Source organism: Molossus molossus, unplaced genomic scaffold (assembly GCF_014108415.1).
Source record: "Molossus molossus isolate mMolMol1 unplaced genomic scaffold, mMolMol1.p scaffold_m16_p_14, whole genome shotgun sequence".
NCBI classification, from domain to species: domain Eukaryota; kingdom Metazoa; phylum Chordata; class Mammalia; order Chiroptera; family Molossidae; genus Molossus; species Molossus molossus.
The window spans coordinates 54,699,669-54,719,219 of record NW_023425349.1 but is presented as its reverse complement, the minus strand read 5'-3'; the positions used below and the strand labels follow the sequence as shown (position 1 = coordinate 54,719,219).

The window sequence follows — 19,551 nt, the reverse complement described above, 5'->3', positions numbered from 1 at the left end:
TAGGGCTCACTTCGGCTTGGCACTTTGATGCCAACCTTTCTATTCATAGGCGGAAACTTGTTTTTAGACCAGCAGATATCCTAGTCAGCAACGCTTTCCCACAGGGAAGGTTAGGAGGAGGAACAAAGCCGAGGGCCCCCCGAGATATCAAGCACGACAGCTGTGACCTGGCCTTCAGTCAGCCTCTGGAGCACAGGTGGGGGCCAACGTAGACTGTTTAATACTTAGGTTAATCCTCTGATTCACTGAAATAAGTGACTCTTGCAAGTCAGTTGTCAAATAGTTTTTCCATTTACATCGGATTGAGATGATCTTAAGAATCATGGACAAATAACTTCATTTCTTTTATTTGTTAGCCAAACACTGTGCCAAGACTTCACAATCCTAGATGGCCAGTGCTACTATTCCTCTTTTCTATAGCAGAAAACCTGTTCGGAGAACAGAAGTAAAGTACTTGCCCAAGAGCACTCTGGGAAGAACTAGAATTGGAACCTGGGCAGTTGGGCTGCAAATACTGTCGCTGAGCATGTATACAACCTAGAGCACCTTACTCAGGACTGCTTCTTTCTGGAATATTCTCTTGATTGATAATTTGGGCAGTAGAGTCAACTTAAATTAATCCAGAACTAGGTACTTTTTGTTATAATGACACTATTTTAACACAGCTTTATTGTTGAGATAGAGCCCTTTCCCCCTTCTCCATTTTAATTTTTTTTTTTCCTCACCAGAGGATATTTTTCCACTGATTTTCAGATAGAGTGGGAGGGAGGGACACACACACACACACACACACACACACACACAGGGGGGGGGGGAGAGAGAGAGAGAAACATCGATGTGAGAGAGACATTGACCGAAGTGCCCTTGACCGGAATCGAACCCGAGACTCTTTGGTCCACAGGTCGACGCTCTAACTGCTAAGCCAAAGCTGCCAGGGCCCCATTTTAATTTTTAAAAAATGCTGCTAGAGTATCCTCGGTGGGTCTTTTCCTAGAAGGACAACAGTGTTTGGTGCTCTTGTCAGGGACATATTGGCCAAGTCAGAGCAAAGGCCCTCCTGACTTTCTTTGGAAGTTAGTTTCTGCGGGTGGCTCTCGGGCTCTCCTTGGCATCAGAATCCCCTGGAGGGCTTATAAAACACTGGATTCTGATCTAGTGGGTCTAGGGTGCGGCCCACCCTGCATTTGTAAAGATTTTCCAGATGAGGCCGACACTGCTGGTCCCTGACCACACATTGAAACCACTGCAGGAAGGTTAGGCGGCTACAATGCTGGTCTTAAAACATGCATGAGGGTGACAACCAGACATAAAGCCTTTGTGCCCATTAGGTTGGGGAAATTGACCTAGATGCCTTAACCAGCATGCACTGTAGAAGGTTCCTCTAAAATTGGTCTTTCCCTCATGTGTCCCGTCACTTACTCTAAATCAGTACTCCAAAAATGAGACCAGATTCTTCTCCCCTGACGTTTTGCCACCAAGTCCTGGCCTGTCCAAGCCCTCGGTTCTCGCTTGGTCTAAATTTGTCTCCTGTTCGCCTGCCCCTAGGCCGCCACAGTCTGTATCCAAATCAAGATGGTGATGCAAGCAACCCAAAATGGCCCGAAGTACCAACAATGGTGTCACTTCCAGGGGTCCCACTGGCTCTAGAATTGAGTCTAGTTCATGATCTATTCCGCCCAACTTTTACCTACTAGTTACCAGCCGCCACCTGCTCAGGCCTGCGCCCTCACTGTTGCTTTGTCTTAATGTGCTTGTGTTACCTACCCCTGTTCCCTCCTCTACCAGGACTGGGTTCAGAGATCACCTCTTGAATGAGGCCCTCAGTTTCTTGCCCAGTTAGGTGTGATCTGGTTGTGTCTCCACTGTCTCCTGAGCCTGTCATCTAGCTGTCATGTACTGAGATGCTCTTACCCACCTGTTTTCATCTCTACAAAAGGACATCCCCTAACGTGGGGCCTGGAATTTATCTATGTAATTTGGGACCTGGTGTCTGACAGCTAAAGATGCTTTCAGCACTAGTGAGTATTCATGGATGCACTAGTTGATTTGCTAGTTCACCGATAAAGCTGGTCTGGGCTAGAGGCTGTCCCCAAGCATTCTTCCCAGCTTTTCTGAACTTGAAACCAAGGGTGATTGATTGTTTCACTAGAGCCAGTACTTTGAAAGACTCTAGGTTACAAAGGCCATTGTTCCCTATGCCTACGAGGGTACTTTCCTAATCTTTGTGGCACTTTATCATTTAAAGGTATACTTTCCTCACCCTTATCTGTCGGAATGACGGTGTCGATGGGGGTATGTCGGCCTCATTGCCGCATGGGAGAGAGGTTTGACACACAGGGAAAGTTAGCAGTGGCTGACTGGTTAAAGTTAGAAATTGGATGCGTGGGACCTGGTTTTACTTCTGACATGTTTAAGCACTCTTTGATAAGGTTGGTAGCAATCCATTGTGCTTGAATCCCATCACCCTTGTAAGATCACCTGTAGAGAGGGAAGCATTTCTGGCTTTGTCACATGAGAATCTAAGTTCTTGGTGACTTGGGAAAAACTTCGTAAGCTGTCACCCAGGTAGCATGTGGGAACTCCAGCCATTTTCAGCAGCTGATCCCTTCATGATCAAGTCTTAAGCACTGGATTTGCTCACTCCTATCCAGTGCTTCTATCCCATTGTGTTTCGATCACTGATTTCTTGGGTTGACTTCCTCACTAGTTTAAATGCCAGGAAGGAAGGGACCGACCACCTGGTCACAGTGTCCCCATGCCTGGTGCCATATACCACATAGTAGGTGCTCAGTAGATAGCAGTAAAATGTGTTCAAGCAGATGTACAAAGAAGGTTAGAACAAGTCAACTACCTACTTAGTGAACCTACAGATCAGTGAATAACTCCAATTATGGGAAGGCTCCTTAGGAAAACTAAAGACTAGAGGCTGTTTGTAAAATAGAAACATTATTTACTCATAGAATTTGGGGGAAGTATTAAGTTAGAGCACATGAAGTAACTTGCAAAAGTTGTCTTTCGCCAAGGTTTTATCACCTCCCTTGCTTGGTAGCTTGCAAACTCCACTCCATCCCCCGCTGCCAACATCATGTCTAGATACATAAAAGCTACTAGCCAGCAGGGCCAGTCCAGATGACCCAAGTTGATGGCAAGATCAAGCATTCTATCAGTGGTCCCATCTTATAGTTTCTGCCCTCAAAGGTATCCTTAAACACAAGGCCATGAATATCCTCCTTGCCCCCCATTCTACACCCCCCCCCAACGTGGCATCTCAGAGATACAAACTGGGCAAAGGCTTCCTAAGCAGACATGAAGCCATTTTTTATCTCTATTTTTTAGTAGAATCTGTACTTAGCCTCCCAACACCTAGCAGGCATTCTCTTGCTTAATTCAGAGCCCAAAATAGCCATCAGGCCCAGGCATTTCTAGGAAACTTCACTTGAGGGAAAAGTGTGCTAACTTTAAGGTGCCACCTGCCATCTCATTAGATCCTGCAGTGCATCTGGCAGAGCTAACCAGTGGTACTAATGATGTCTGGAATATTTTTTTTTGCAAACCAACAGAAGAGCTTAGCAAAGAGATACCTATTCAAACTGAAAAACGCACAGAGTAAAACTGAGATGATCTTTACTTACAAAGCCAGATTCTCCTAGAGCTCAGTCATACTTTGCTTTGAACTCCTCTGACAAGCTATCCTCAGATTTCCTACCTGAAAATGCTTTAGCTGGGCAAAGAAATTGTGCCTGGTCCACTTACTTCTGTTCAACAAGTACATCTATTCCATCACCTTTGCAGAAGGTGTTCTTGGACTCTGCCTTGCAAGTGCTGCAGCCTAAGTACTCTTTTGAAATTAACTTAAAGTAGAGGGAACATCTTCAGCAATTCTGAGGCTATCAACTGACCATATGGAGAGCAGCTGTTAGCCCACCCCAGAAGCTCTCCTCAGGCAGGTACATGTATCATACGCATTTTCACAGACCTTATCATCGCCCTCTGAGGCATTTAATATTTTTTAGGCTAGTGTGTGGAGGTGGCTTTCCAAAGAATGGTCAGCATCCAGAGTAAATTAAATTATGACTCAAAGTCATATAGGTGACTGTCGAGACTTGATCACGATTCCCTCTATTGAAAAGGACAGCTTTATTCACATTCTGTGAGAAACAGAAAGTGGTCTAGATATTTTATCTATATATCTGTGCTGTGCTCTGAGTCTTCCGGTCTTTGGATCAGAACCTGAAGCCATGAGGCTGGGAGCTCTCTGGTCCCTTGACCTTACGGCCATGTTCAACCCCGGGAGTTCTGGTTACGCCCTATCAATTTGACACTCCTCCCGGCAAAGGAGGGGCTTGTAACTACTTTTCATTTTTTCTAGAGTTATAAAAACTACTGAAGTGAAATGGAGTTTATGGTTATCCAGTTTTACAAAAGGCAGAAATACTTCAAACAGGCCTTCGCTTCTTTTGAGCGTGGAGGCCTCCATAATTAAAGCGCTCGGTTTTGTTGTACGAAAGTCTTAACATTTGGCAGATTTACTGAACTTGGCCACTGCATGTGCTTTAGGTATCTGGGGATTCAAGCAATACAACAAAAGAATCAAAATGACACAGGACAGGTGCATGACTAAGTGTCACATGAAGTGGCCGATGGGGCGATTTGGGGAACAAAGCTGCTCCAGACTTCAAGAAGCTGTCGCTACCAATAGGGTTTGCCTGATGACCCTCCTTAATTATTATTGTTATTATTATTATTATTATTATTATTATTATTATTTTCTTTATTGACTTTAGAGAAGGAGGAAGGGAGAGGGAGAGAGAGATCGATGAAAGAGAACATCAATTGGCTGCCTCCTGCATGCCCCCCATTGGGGATTTGGTCTACAACCTGGGCATGTGTCCTGCATGGGAATCAAACTGGCGACCTCTTGGTGCATGGGTCGATGCTTAACCTCTGAGCCACCCCGGCCGGGCTGGAGACCCTCCTTTAAAGAGCCCTGGTCACAAGCTCATTCTTTGGCTGAGATGAGAATTACAACCATTGCCACATATCCTCTTGGTGCTCCTAGATGAGCCAGGTTTATTTCCCCCTTGCCCTCCAGTCTCCTATCCCTTCAGGTCTATCCGTACTGCCATTTCACTGACCGACCCCCCAGAATAAGAAAAGTTCTGTGTACTCTTTTGCTAGTTGCTAGCCATATCTGATTAGCTCTCACAGAACCTTAGCTTTGGCCTGAACAAATACATGGTACCCAAATCCTAGTCTTGACTCTCTAGGCTGGAGGAAAATGTCCTAGAACTCCAGGGAATTTGCAATCAGGTATATTCTGCTACTAAATTTTAACTTCTCTTGTTAGCTGCTTTATTCCTTGCCAGGGTCTTAGAGATATCTTCCCTTTCCTAGAGTATTTTAGAGCAGCCTCACGAGTGTGTGTGTGTGTGTGTGTGTGTTGGGGGCAAGGGGGTGGGGGTGGCAGGGAGATTAGTGTAGAAGACCAGAGCCAGAAAGTCATGCCCTGGAGCTTTGCACTTCAGATAGGAGCCAGTCTGAGTTGGCTTGGGATCAATACCTGCCTCAGCAGATCCCTAATTCCCTCCAGTTCAGAAGGATGTGCCTCCTTTCCTTTGAAGAATTGTCTTGTCTGGGCTTCTCTGTTCATGGCATGTCTCATATTTCATAGGTGACTTAGAGGAGCGAAAGGATCCTCACCTACCTAATACAAGGTGAACGTATGGCTTCGACTAACCATTTTCAAACACTAGAATTCCTAGCATTCTATAGGATAAAGTTAACCTCCAATGTAAAGTTATGTGTTAAATTAAGAGAATTACATGTAGCAAAGAGAACAGGGAGTAAAAATGAATATTTTCTCCCACCTTCCTGGACGGTAACAGTAAGTCCTAGTATATTTTAGTCTTTTGAAATGGTGTGAAAAATATAATGCAAGTCAGGGCACTATTTCTGAAGACTGGTTTAATAAGTTAGTACTGCTCATCCATTAATGATTAATGTTGGAGTCTGAAAACTGGTACGCAAGCTTCCAGGCTCTCAGGTTTGCTTCGCATCAAAGACCATCTTCAGGACACCCTGGTGTTTCGGAGGAGTCCAGGCAGGGGGAAGCATTTGAGAGGGCACTGGGTCTCAGCCTGTCTGAGTTTCTACATTCCCTTAAAGATAACTTTGCTCCGGCTGCTCAATTGCAAGTGGGCGGAGCCATGTTGTGACCAACCTAAACGTGACCCGGCGGCCAGCCAATCACACAGGGCAGACAAGTCCGTCCCAGCTTCACACGCTCGCGACAAATGGAACCAAAGGGCAGGGGGCATTCGGAGACTTAGAACCACAAAGTATTGCCCAAGACGCTGCTTGACCACACACTTTAAAGTTGGCTCTCACTCCAGGAGACGCGTGACTGCAGGCAGGCAGGCCTCCTGAGCCAGGGACAGCGGGAGCCAGGGGCTCCGGAGCGGGTCCTTAGAACAGGGGCAGCTTTCTCCTAACTCTCCAGAGCGGGCGAGCAAGCCCCCGGTACCATATCAAGATCACGTCAGGAACCCGCCAGGATTCTGATCGAATCCTCCTGGAGGGGCTTCCTGTCTCTTGCTTTGAAAAGTTGTGTCCCCAAGTGGGAGAGGACAGGGCTCCCAGGCCCAGGGCGGCAGACCCTGGGGACCCGACAGTAGTCACTGCCGCCCTCCCAACAAGCCACAGCCACACGCCGGCTACTCCCTTTGATCCATTGTTTAAAATGAAGGCTAATTACAGACACTAGATTAGGACTCAATTCCTCTCGAGGAAATCTCACCGGAACAAGGATCAGCAAACTAACCTGATTAAGTCTTTGTTCCACTCCCCTCCCCCGTTGAGCTACACGGAAGACCCACGAGGTTTACAAACGCCTCGGGAGGGGTGGGAAGGGGAGAGGGGAGAAACACCTAGAGAGGAGTCCCATTTCAAGCCTCTCCCGTCCGCTAACCTGCACTCCAGAGAGACAGCCGGGTGCCGGGGGAGTCCCAGTCCGGTGCGCAGGCTGTGCACTTACCGCAGCTCCCCCGAGACGACCGGCTGCAGCCCACGGACCCTGCGCCTGCTCACGGCGGCCGGGGACTCCAGCCCTGGCAGGCACCCTGCGCCCGAGCCCCCAGAGACGCCACCCTCGCCCACCGCCCTCCGTTGAGTCCCGGGAGCGCACTCGGGGCTGCACGAACGTCTCGCCGGCCCTCTGCCTCCTTTCGAACACTCCGCCCGGCAGGGGCGACAGACCATTGTTCAATGGCTCAGAAGCCCACATTCCCCAGCCCCTGCCAAGCTGGGAGAAAAACGAGGCAAAGCCGTGGGAGGGAGTGTAAGGGAATGAAGACTAGTTCTGGCAAGGCTTTAGGACACCCCGAACCCCACTCTCCCCCAGCCCGGCTCACCGCTCTCCCTCCGTAGCAGCTACGCTGACAGCTCAGAGGCGCCACCAGGGTGGGGAGGGGGGAAAGGCGAGCAGAGCCAGACGCCTCCTAGGAGGGGGGTGGGCAAAAGGAGACCGGAGCCTTGGGGACCCCAGGTGCCCCGGCTGGGTCCGGGCAGCCCACGGAGGAGTGCGTTCTCACTTACCCGCTCCAGAGGCGTTGTTCTCCCCGGGAGCCCAGCACAGCGCCAGCAGCAGCCAGAGTGCCCAGCGCGCGGACGTGCCCATGGTGCCCGCCTGGATGGTGCCGCCGCGCTGCTGCCGTTTGCTCCGCACAACAAGTTACCAGCCTTTCCGAAAGGAGGAAGGAGTTGGGGGCAGGGAGAGAGGAGGGGGAAGGAGGAGGGGAAGGAGTTAAGGGGGGGGAGCGGGGAAGTAGAGGACACCCCCCTCTTCTACAACTTGCACAATCTCCTCCCCACCTGCCAGCCCACCCACCCACCCCCAGTATCTGCAGCAGCAGTGCAAGCTGAGCCTGTAGGCAGAAAATAATGCAGGCGCTGCAGAAGAGGGGAAGGCAGAGGAGGAGAGGGTAGGGGAGAGAAGGGGAGGGAGAGAGAAGGGGTGGGGAGTCGGGAAGCGAGGAAAGGACAGAAGAGAGAGGAGCCAGCAGCTGAGCACCCACACTGGCGGCTGCTGGAGCTCCGGGTGAGGCGCGAGGAGGGGTCAGGAAGGGGAGTGGTCAGCAGGGCAGGGGGGTGGCGGGGGGAGAGGCGGCTTCAGTCCTCCTTTCTCATGGATGCGCTGCTCTTATAAGCTCCGGCAGCCAGGTGCCTGTGCTGGGGTGTGTGAGTGTATGTGCGAGTGTGAGCGTAGGGGTGTGAGTGGCCGTAGCAGCAGCTGTGGCTGTGGCCGTGGCCGCTGCTGCCACCCGGAGTGCTCCTGGGGCCGGGCTGCTCCGTGCGTCCCCCAGGGCTCACGGGGGCCGGGGCGGCTGCTGGTTGGTTCGCACGCCGCCCTCGCCACCAATCCTTGGTGCCTGTCCTAATTTCCTGATCCAGGGAACCTGCCGGCTGCAGCAACTGTGCTCTCCCTACAGTCATTACTTACTGTACCCTCCCGGCAGCTGCCAACAGTAAATGCAGCAGTGGCGGCGGCAGCAGCCCGGCGGCAGCAGCAGTTAGCGCTGATGCAACTATTGCTGCTATTGCCACTGCCTTCCCACTATCGGGGCTCACAGCTTCCAGGGGCAACAATCATCTCTCTCCTGCGCCCCAAAGAGAGACTGGTAATGAGAGGCTGGTAGGTAGCATCTTCCTCTGGCCTCCTCTTCCCACGTGAAAGTGGTGAAGATAAGGGGATCCAAACGTTTGGGCTGCACTGATATGGGGTTTGGGATGTCTGTCTCAACTGCACGCTGAGATGCCATTTTTGCTAAAAATTAAATGTGTCTTTAAGTGTGTGAGAGTGTGGGTGAGAGCGTGCGCATTGTGGCTTGTCCTCTGTTACAGAACCAGACTAAAATAACCCGGGGAAATTGCTAGCGCAATTCTGCATTCTCTCATCAACATTAGAGTTAATTGCTAATTGCACAAAATGATAGTCTGAGGGCCTGTAATTAAAAGTTTAACCTTTTCTTGTTTGGGGGAGGGGAAACCCATAGGTTTATTCTTCTCATATAGTTTGTAATATTCAATTACATGACTCAAGGAAAGAAACAAGGGAGCAAAGGCATGACTTCTCTAAAGGATTGATTCTTGTTTTGCACCTGGCAGTACTGAGCCTATAATTTACTTTTTGTGTACTTCAGTTTTCTTACACACTTTCCCCTGCTGTGGTCTGTTAAGACACGGTGGGCACACCGAGCTATTTCATCTTCTTAAATAAAGGGTTCATATATATTTTAAAAGTTGTTTTTATTGTGAATGCTTGAACTCTGCCGACTTCTGTAGGACCAAGCTCTGGCACTGTTCTATTGTTGATATGGGACGTGGTGGGCACTACTTAACTGTATTCTCCTTGTTCTGGTTCTCCTGAGCATCTGTCAAGGCTAGTTATCAAGTGGGATGTTTGTTAGAAACTTATGGTATCCAGGAGACAGAGAGGAGAGGAAAATTCCAGGAAGACTCACTTTGGTAGGACCAGAGGATATCCAGATTGACTGATGACAAGCTCTGTGTATTGGTGGAGTCTTGCACAGCAGCTCATTTTGAGTGCTATTTTGCCCACTCTGTGTTTACATGTTTGATACAGGCCTACAGCAGCCACACATATGTTGCACGTGAAACTGATTTCAAATTTGTTTCATGCGATTTAGTAGTGAAGATGCATGCGGGTGCTGTTCACTTAATAGGTAAAACCTTAGGTGCGTGGCATCTTCAATATTCTCAGGTTCTGAAAGACTATCTGATAATGAACTGTGGCCTTAATATGAACAGTCATGTGGCTTGTTTTTAATATTTTACTCAGAAATAAATTTACATTACAATTTAAACATTGATATGGTATAATAAGACATCTTTGACAAATATATAGAATGCTTTCTTTCTCTCCAAGGAATATAAGTAAAGTGTTGGTAAATTTAGCTGTAGCTCTATGTTCAATCCTGTAGCTTAAAAAAAATATATATATATATATATGTTTTTATCAATTTCGGAGAGAGAGGAAGGTAGAGGGAGAGACTCCTGCATACCCCCTACTCAGGATCGAGCCCAAAACCTGGAATGTTCCCTGACCAGGAATCAACTGGTGACCTCTTGGTTCCTGGGAGGATGTTCAACCAACTGAGCCACACGGGCCAGGCAATCCTATAGCTTTTTTGTTGAATCAAAAAGAATAACAACTTTGGCTCCAACTCTGATAGGCTGTGTAACTTGGGAAAATCACTGTGCCTCTCTGTGCCTGGCTTTGACCTGTAAAGTGAAAAGCAAACCAATCCACATACTATCAAAGTTCTCCTTGGCCTCAAGGACCAGCTCTCTGTAAAACATTGTGGGTTTTTTATTTTTAAAAATTTTTTAAGAACAGTTTTATAAAAAGGAATGTGTTTGATTAATACAGAAAATAACTGAACGACCAAAAAGATAAATTTATCATGAGTGGAGTCTAGTATAATTGAACTAACTGGGGTTAGAGAGGTTTGACTCTGCTGGATTCAGAAGCCTCCCATTCTTCCCATAATCCACCACATTTATTTATTTGTTGAAGGAACACAAATTGAGCATCTCTGGAGAGCAGGCAGGCACTGTGCTAGGCAGTGGACATATAAAGATACTAACCCCAGGAAGTTTACTCAGGATCTGGTGGGGGAGACAGAGAAGTGGCAATTATAGTGCCCTGTGTACAAGGGATGCTCGAAGTGCTATAAGATCACAGAGGAAAAGAAGCTAATCTGGCTGGGGATGAGGGCATAAGAAAAGGCTTTCTTGAGCAGTTGTCTTCAAGCTGAGTACAGTTGTCATTTTTACCAGGCAATTCCAATTATTCTTACTGTTGGACATATGATAGAATTGTATTTCCTGGCCTCCTCGTGGTTGGGTGGGACTAAAAGATTAATTTTGGCCAATTATTTGTGAGCGGAAGTTACAGGGTGCCACTTATAGACTATAGCATTTAATCGCGTGCATGAAACCCATTCTTTTTGTCTACATGATGACAAGAAATGTTCAATGGAGGTGGCTGCTTCATTAGCCCGATGTCTGAATGAAGAACTAGCAGTTCTTTGCTGTCTACCTATCTCTGACAATGATCACATAGAGTAGAGGTCAGCAAGTGGCCAGTGGCCTGTTTTGTATGGTCTACTAATAAGAATAGTTTATATATATTTTTAAGAGTTGGAGAGAGACCGAGAAGACTATGCAACAGAAACTGTATGTTGCTCACAAAGCCTGACATATTTACCACCTCTAGAGCAAAAACCCTTTCTGACCCCTAACACAGAATGAGTGAGAAATAAACCTTTGTTTTTGTCATCTACTGAGATTTTGTTACCTCGACTTGACTTAGCATTAACCTGACTGATAACATGGAATGAAGGGGAAGGAAGGCAAAAGAGCATCAGGTAGTCAAGAAAATGCAAGGGATTCAGCATGGTTCAAGGGTGGAGATCAAGTGGATAATGCTGGGAAGTCAGGCAGAAGACAGGCAAGGACTGGATGACGTGATCTGTATGTCCTGCTAACACTTTGGACTTCAGCCTGTAGGCCATGGTGAGGACTTGTGATAAATTTGCTTTAATTTTTTAAAACATTTATTAAGTTATGCATTTACTATGGAGTAATGATATGATACTGAGAAAAAAATAAAACCATTTTTAAGAAGCCTACTTTCAATATCCTGAGATACTCACATTATTTCTTTCCTTTTAAAAATGTATTTGATGTTGTCCTCAAGTCACAGAATTGTATTGACATTATTCTAATTGGTCTAGTTATGGCGCTCTTTACTTATTTGCTTATTTGTTAATTTATTTGTGTAAATTAAAAAAAAATATACCCATGAGCCCACTACTGGAGCCCAAGAAATAGAATGTTCGCAGTAACACATCCACCAACGTGCTTCTCCACATACACGGCTCCTAGCCTTCGCCCCTGGAGGAAAGCACAGTTGTGATGGATCTGATCAGAGGCCAGACCTCCAATGTGTTTTAGGAAGTTCACTGTGTCAGTGGTAGGAAGGGTGATTTATTCGGAAAGCAGACTAGAGGAAGGACGGTTAGAGACTTTGGTGGTATGGGCACACATAAAGAAAGGAGCGGAAGAAGCTCTTATCGGCAGCCAGAAATGTTCATATAACCCCTTTATTAGTTTTCCTCCTCGGTCCTTTGGATATATTTCTTAGAACAGTGTTTTCCAAACATGCACAATCCCTAAGAATCTCTGGTCATGTCTGATGAAAGTGCAGGTTCCCAGGTTCTCCCCCAGAGATCCTGATCCCACAGGTCTACTGCAGCTGAGTCTTAGGATCAAGAAAGTCTCTTAGAGAATTCTTCTTTAATGGGGTTTTAACTGCTGTGCGGCTTTTCTTCTTAAATATGTGTATATTTATTTGTTCAATTTCTCCATAGAAAATACGAAGGTTAATGTTGGACATTTTTCTGAAATTCTGTAAACTAATAAACATTGGCAGCAGAAATAATCTTCAAACCAATTTGCTAGTTTGGAGCACTGATTAGTGTGTTTTCTTTTTTAAATTTTTTTCCCCTTATTAATTTTAGAGAGAGAGGAAGAGAGCAACAGAAACATCAATGAGAGAGAACATCAGTTGGCCACCTCCTGCATGCCCCCCACTGGGGATTAGGCCCACAACCGGGGCATGTGCCCTGACCGGGAATCCAACTCGCGACCTCTTGGTGCATGGGTCGCTGCTCAACCACTGAGCCACACCAGCCGGACTGATTAGTGTGTCTTCCAAAGTAAGAAGTGAAGTGCATTGCCCCTTTCTGGAGCTGTCCCCTTCTGAGGCAGGCCTCCATCACATCATTTTCGAATTGTGTGACAGCCCAATGGAATGAGTGGGATTTACCCCATTCTAGATTCCACGAGCAGGGCCTGATGCTCTAAACCAGTGGGTCACAAACTTGAGCTTTGGTAAGAATCACCTGGAAAGCTTGTACAGACACAGATTGTTGGACCTCATGCCAAAAGTTTCTGATTCACCAGGTCTCGAGTGGGGCCCAAGAATCTGTATATCTGACAAGTTCCCAGGTGATGCTAATGCCATTGCTCAGGGAATACACTTTGAGAACCACTCTTCTAAACCCATCAGTATAACTGCCCCCGCCTCAGCCACTGGGATTGATTCAAGAGCCTCAACCAGTCTGCCTATGGCCTTCTGGCCACACGGATTGGGTATTTCAGCCCTTAGCACATTACGCAAGTCGGCCCAATGACAGCAAAGCTCGGGGCTTTTTCTTGATTAGAAAGGCACTTTCTAAGCAGTGTGGTGTGTGGATATTAGGCCAGAAGTGTTGTAGCCATTGTGGCCCCAGGAAGGAAGCCAATTTGAATACTAGCTGACTCGTGGAAAATAGGAGTCTGAGGGAATCAGAGAAATGGCATCCAAACTTGACCTTGAAGCCCGGGTTGGCTTCTCCTGAGAGCTGCCATTCGGTAGTGCTTCTCAGTCACCTGAGCCAGTCAATTTCTTTCGTTGCTTAAGCCAATTGGGTTTGAGTTTTCTGTTACTTGCCACCTAACTGACAGAGGTGCCCTCTTGAGGATGTAGTGTGCTTAGTGGAAAACATTGGGCAAAATTCCACGTGTGGCCATCCAGTGGACGTAGCATGCCTGACCCCTCCTGGAGAGTATTCAGAAGAGGGATGCAGGCGTCAGGAAGGACTGCCTTCAACAAGTGCTTCCTTCTGCACGCTGGCAAGGCCAACTCTCTGTCCCCTCCTCACCCCCAACTCAAATACTCCAAGAGGATTTGATGGACCTTCATTGAGGATTCTGATCTAATAAGAATGTTTTTTGAAACCCCAAGTCCAAAGACCATTTTGTAGACTGCTTTTGAGCTGTTTCAGAAAGAACAATATGGCTAAACATGGGAAAGAGTTTATGGCTAGAGTGAAACTTCAAAATGGGTCAAGTATGAGGTTAGATCAGTGGTTCTCAGCTGGGAGCAGTTTTGTCCCTCAGTGAACATTTGGCAATGTCTCGAGACATTGTTAGTGTTGATGCCATGGGGTGAGGTATTCCTGGCATTTAGGGAGTAGAGGCCAGGGCTCTGCTAATCACTCCACAGTGCACAGGACAGCCCCCCACAACAAAGAATTATTTGGTCCAAAATGTCAGTGCTGCTACAGTTGAGACATGCTGATTTAGACTTATGAGAAGGCAGGTGATTTTTGTAACATGTGAGCTTTTTATCTGAAGAAGGGTAGGAGGACATTATCTGGAAGTCAGTCTGAGCGAGGGAACCACAGAAGTTTACCCAGTGGGTACAGATGTGAAAGCAGCATTGGGGCGGTGGGTCGATTCCCAGACCTGGGAGACGTAAAGCTGACCACAGTGGTTTACATTTGAACCGCAGTAGGCCCATATAGGACGCCTACATTCCAGTTGCCTTGTGAGCTCACTGGCATCCTTTGTTTTTGCCACGTGTTGTGTCTTGTTCAGCTTGTTTTTCAGAGAGGAATGAAGTGCTGGGCCACTTCTCCTTTGCTTTCCAGAAACTCTGATAATTAATCCCTATGATTTTGGCCCAAAATTTGATTACTCTCATTTGTCATGTGACTTACAGAATGTTTTGGAGTGGAGAGCTGTAATATTTAAAACACTCTTATAATAGGAATTTCTATGGATATGCAGGCTTTGTGGCCCCTTCTAGGCTAGCTAAATATAGATGCATTTTAGGACATAAGAATTTTAATTTGCAAGTTATGAGCAATGCAGGAAGTTTTCAAGTATGTGCCATTTAATCATGGAAGTTCCATTTTCAAATTTTTAGGGGTTTTGTAGAAGTGGATAGTGGATGTATCCGGTGTTTTCTTATCTGTTATGTGTGGTTTAAATTTGTATTATGCTACTGCTGGCACTACTTGAAGGGCTGAGTTTCTGAATGGATATTCTTCCTTCCAACCTGGCTCTTTGGGAAAGTTTTGTTTTAGCATCTCTAATTTGTTTTAGAAACACATTTATAAGGAGTTGCAATGCTGATAACAGCCATATCCAGAGTGAAGAGGAGAGTCCGAATTCTCAAGCCTGCTTTTAGGGTTCTCTGGTGGGGTGAAGGAGGTGCCAGTAGTTCAGAATTGTTGGAGGCTAGAGTGGCGTAAGGTGGGAGCAAAAGTGCAGAAGGTATTGGAATATTGTTTGGACTTTTATCCCATAAAGAGTTAGTAAGCCATCGAAAGGGGCAATGGGATCAGATATGTGTATTTATAAGTATGAATATCTGAGAAGGTTATTAGGTTTGTGCAGGGTCCAGGTGGTACCTACAAGCCTTCATGTATTAAATGAATGAAGAGAGGCAGTGTAGGTTAATGGTTAGGAGAGAAGGTGCTGTCCCTATGTTCATTGAAGCATTATTTACAGTAGCCAAGATATGGAAGCAACCCAAGTGCCCATCAATAGATAAGAGGACAAAAGAACACCTTAATATATATATATTCATATATAAAATATATAAAAAAATATATATAATATATATATATATATATATATATATATATATATATATATATATACTACTTGGCCATAAAAAATAATGAAATCTTACCATTTGTGACAGCATGGATGGACCTAGAGGGTATTATGCTCAGTGAAATAAGTAAGACATAGAAGGACAAATATATGATTTCACTCATATGTGGAATTTAAAGAACAAAATAAATGAACAAACACAGTTGAAACAAACTCGAAGATAGAAATGACAAACTGATGGTTGCCAGAGGGGAGGAGGTTTGAGGGACTGGGTGAAAAAGGTAAAGGGATAAGAAGTACAATTTGGTAGTTACGTAATAGTCACAGGGATATAAAGTATAGCATAGGGAATATAGTCAATAATATTGTAATAACTATGTATGATGCCAGGTGGTTACTGAAAATATTGGGGGAACACTTTGTAAAGTATATGACTGTCTAACCACTATGCTGTCCACCTGAAGCTAATACAAAGTAATATTAAATTTACACTGCAATTAAGAAATAAAATTAAATAAAAGGAGAGAGAGAGAAGGTGATGGAGCTAGTCTTCCTGGATTCAAAGCCTGGCCTCTTCACTTAATAATTGTGAAATTTCAGGCACGTTATTTAACCTCTCTCTATGCCTCAGTTTTTTCATCTGCAAAATGATCAGAAGTGCATGCTCTTCTAATGAGAATTTAATGCGTTCATACCAGTAACAATGCCTGGCATACAACAAATGCTCAGGAATTGTTAGCTCCTGTTCTTAATAACAATGACATCTGTTGTTGTGTTATCAGTGGGCACCATATTAAAAACAAGCAAAGTGTTTGCAGGTGTGGGCCCAGGATTAAAAAAAAACAACAACAAAGACAGTGGTTCTGTATTGGCCTGCAGATTAAATTTCCTAGGAGGGCTTTTAAGACTCTCAACACTGGCCTGGCGGGTGTGGCTCAGTGGACTGAGCATCACCCCATGGACTAAGAGTTCCAGTTTGATTCCCAATCAGGGCACATGCCCGTGTTGCGGACTCAATCCCCAGTAGGGGGTTTGAAGGAAGCAGCTGATTAATGTTTCTCTTTCTCTCTCTCTAAAAAATCAATAAAAACATATTTTTTAAAAAAGACGATCAACACTGTAGTTCTCTGACCAATTCAATGACAATGACTAAAAATGGGGCTTGTGTGTGAGCATTTTTAAGCTTCCCAGGTGATTTACATTCTACTGTGATCCACTAGGTGTTGAGTCTGAAGCCCTGGGCAGGATAGAGAAGGAAAGCCATGTGGGAAGGTGAGATGGACTTCACCCTTTGGGGGATGGGCGTTGTGGTGGCTGCTGCAGAAGAATCAAGAACAACCCCCCCCCCCCCCCCCGCCAATGTTCCAGAATGTCTCTGCTTCCTTGCTCTGTGGCTCCTGCCCCTGGCCCAGCATCCCAAATCCAGCTGGATTTCTCCGCTGTAAGAGAGCCAAGGACTGTGGGTGGTCAGAGGCTCTGCACAGCCAGACTGTAAAGATCCCAGCTGGCGGCTACCTATCAGCGATGGATTACATCTCACCAATCTCATGTCTTTACAGATCAATCTAGCGTCAAGGGCTGGTTGACCACCTTCCGTGGGACCAGCCGTCTGCCAGGTGACTGGAGGGCAGCAACTAGATAGCAATGTGGTTGCTGTTGGAGAGGGAGTTGTTATTGCTTTGTTTGCTTTTTCTATAGGAGCCAAAATCAGGCTTGTTAAGTGGTAATTGACAGTCCTTTCTTCTAAGTAAGTTTTCTCTAGGATTTGCTGCCAATAGGAAGTGTATTATTCCTCAGAGCACTATAGCATTCATTTATCGAGTGCCCACTCAATTATGAGGCATGACAGAGTTTGCCATCTAAAAGAGGAAGGACCACTTAATGATTCCTAGAGTCAGAAGTTGGGAATAAATGGATAGACAGATCAAAGAGTTAAGGGGATTTCATTGTAACTGGAGAAGCACTTTTAGCAGGAGCTGGGTCTTCCACGGCAACCTTAAAGGAGCCCTCGGATCAGTTGTGTGGGAGAGAAAGTATGGTTTTTCATATAAAGGAGTAGTGGTTTTAGCTGATCATCTGATAGGACGACAAAGGGCAGGTTGTGCTTTTGCTAAACTGTGGTGGCAACAGACTTAAACCCTGGTAGAACCTGGAATTCTGTTTTGGGATCTAAAGGATTATTTCTCCCACTCCAGCAGAAACCAAACTCTCCCAGACAGTGTGTTTATCATAGCTGTTTTCTGGGTCTGATAGTTTTTCTGGATGGGCAATTCTGGCACGTGAGGGAAATAAAAAGTTTCACCCTTTGGGAGAGGCTTCCTTCTAGAGTTGAAGGATAATTCATGGTTATTGTCCCAAAATGAAGGACAATTGATGCTTAATGACTCAAATGAGCCCTTCTTCCTAAGTTGTTTAGGATTTGCTTCGGGAAGAAGATACCAGAAGTCCATTTGGAGGCACAGATTAGAGGTTTTTCATAGATGTGGAGAGGTGGAAGGGATTGGGACTCCGATGGGGGAGTCTGAGAACTGAGACATGCCAACATCACCAATATCCTTTGAAGTCAGAATTTACTTTTTTCCTGCTCTAAGAAGTAAGCACTTTGAGGGCAAAAGCGATGGTTTAAGTATTTGTTGGGCCTGCGGTGTGTGTAAAGTTGAATCAGAACATACGAACAGATATTGTAATCAGGTTCTTTTGGTGAACATGTGAAAGGGCCCTTCTGGGAATAAATGGCTGCAAGGAGGATGGGTCATTGTTTAGTTTTCTCTTTACAGTCTTTCATTTCTCTTTTCCTCCCCTTCTCCAGTCACTCCCAGAGTAATCAAAGAAGCCTTGGTCAGTGTATCTCAGTTGGTCGAGCGTAGTCCTGTGCACAAGAGAGGTTAATGGTTCAATTCCGTCAGGGCACATGCCCAGGTTTCGGGCTTGATCGCCGGTCAGGAATTGATGTTTCTCTCTCACATCAATGTTTCTCTCTCTCTCTCTCTCTCTCTCTCTCTCTCTCCTTTTCTGTCTCTCTAAAAAAACCAATAAAAACATATATATATATATATATATATATATATATTTAAAAAGAAAGAACAAAGAAGTGAGGGAGAGAGCACTGGCTGGCACAAGAACTATTCAAAATACTCAACAAAAACATTTATGAAGGTCATTCATGGAAGATCTTCTCTTCCTTTTCTAGTGGCTCCACTGAGCTCACCTGGCTAAAGAGGCAGTTTTTAAAATGTGAAACCAAAAAAATAACGATGGCTATATCTTACGTAGTGTGAGAGGGGTGCTGTGGGTTTTTGCATTGCCTTTCTGCTGAGGAGGTTCAGAGTGCCCTCCAAACACGCCACCTCGACTCCCTGGGTGCAGACCGGTCTGACTCCCAGGAGAACAACCCTCTGCAGCTGTCTGGAGGAGCCCACGCAGAGCTCAGTGTCCTTACTGGGATTAAGCCAATGTCCCAGAGTGTTTGAGTTCTCAGTCCTACACATGAAAAGATGGTTGTTAACGCTAAGCATGGCTAGAGGAGAGCTAAGTGAGGTCTCTTTGTGAATTCTATGTCTCATGCTTTAAAAGGTAAATTTTGGTAGTTTCTTATTCTTTTCTCCCAAAGGGCCATGCTTAGAGCTGGCCTCCATCTAGCATGATTTTGTTCGTTTGTTTGGTTTAGAGCAGGGCAAAAATAAAATGATAGAACAAAACAAGGGACACCGTGTAGCATTTGTGTTATTAAGACAATACCAAGCTGGCCCATCTCAGGTAAAACCTGGACTCATAGATACAATTCCTTGAAGAGAGAAATGAAGCATTCTCTCTCCCTGTTGGATTAGGACCTTATGGCAGAGTGCAGCAGTTAGAAATTTTGTTAATAACTCGAAGGGGAAAAAAGCAGGAGTTGGAGATGTCTTTGCAAAGAAATTTAAATCACATCCAATTAAGTTGCTTATTTATTTATTTATTTATTTATTTATTTATTTATTTATTTATTTATTTCTCCTTCATTCCACCTGCCTCTGTCTGCTC

General features: G+C 45.5%; 1 protein-coding gene across 2 annotated transcripts in view; it reads right to left on the bottom strand.

Annotated features, from left to right (window-relative positions):
• Nucleotides 1-8,076, bottom strand: part of VLDLR (very low density lipoprotein receptor) — a 33,482-nt gene extending 25,406 nt beyond the window's left edge. The window contains exon 1 of one of the 2 annotated variants that reach the window (XM_036260964.1): nt 7,594-8,076. In XM_036260964.1, the coding sequence (XP_036116857.1) occupies nt 7,594-7,675 (82 nt within the window). In that variant the 5' untranslated portion in view covers nt 7,676-8,076. The remainder of the gene's footprint in view (nt 1-7,593) is intronic. The other variant, XM_036260965.1, reaches the window with a different exon arrangement.
• Between the last annotated feature and the right edge of the window lie 11,475 nt (nt 8,077-19,551).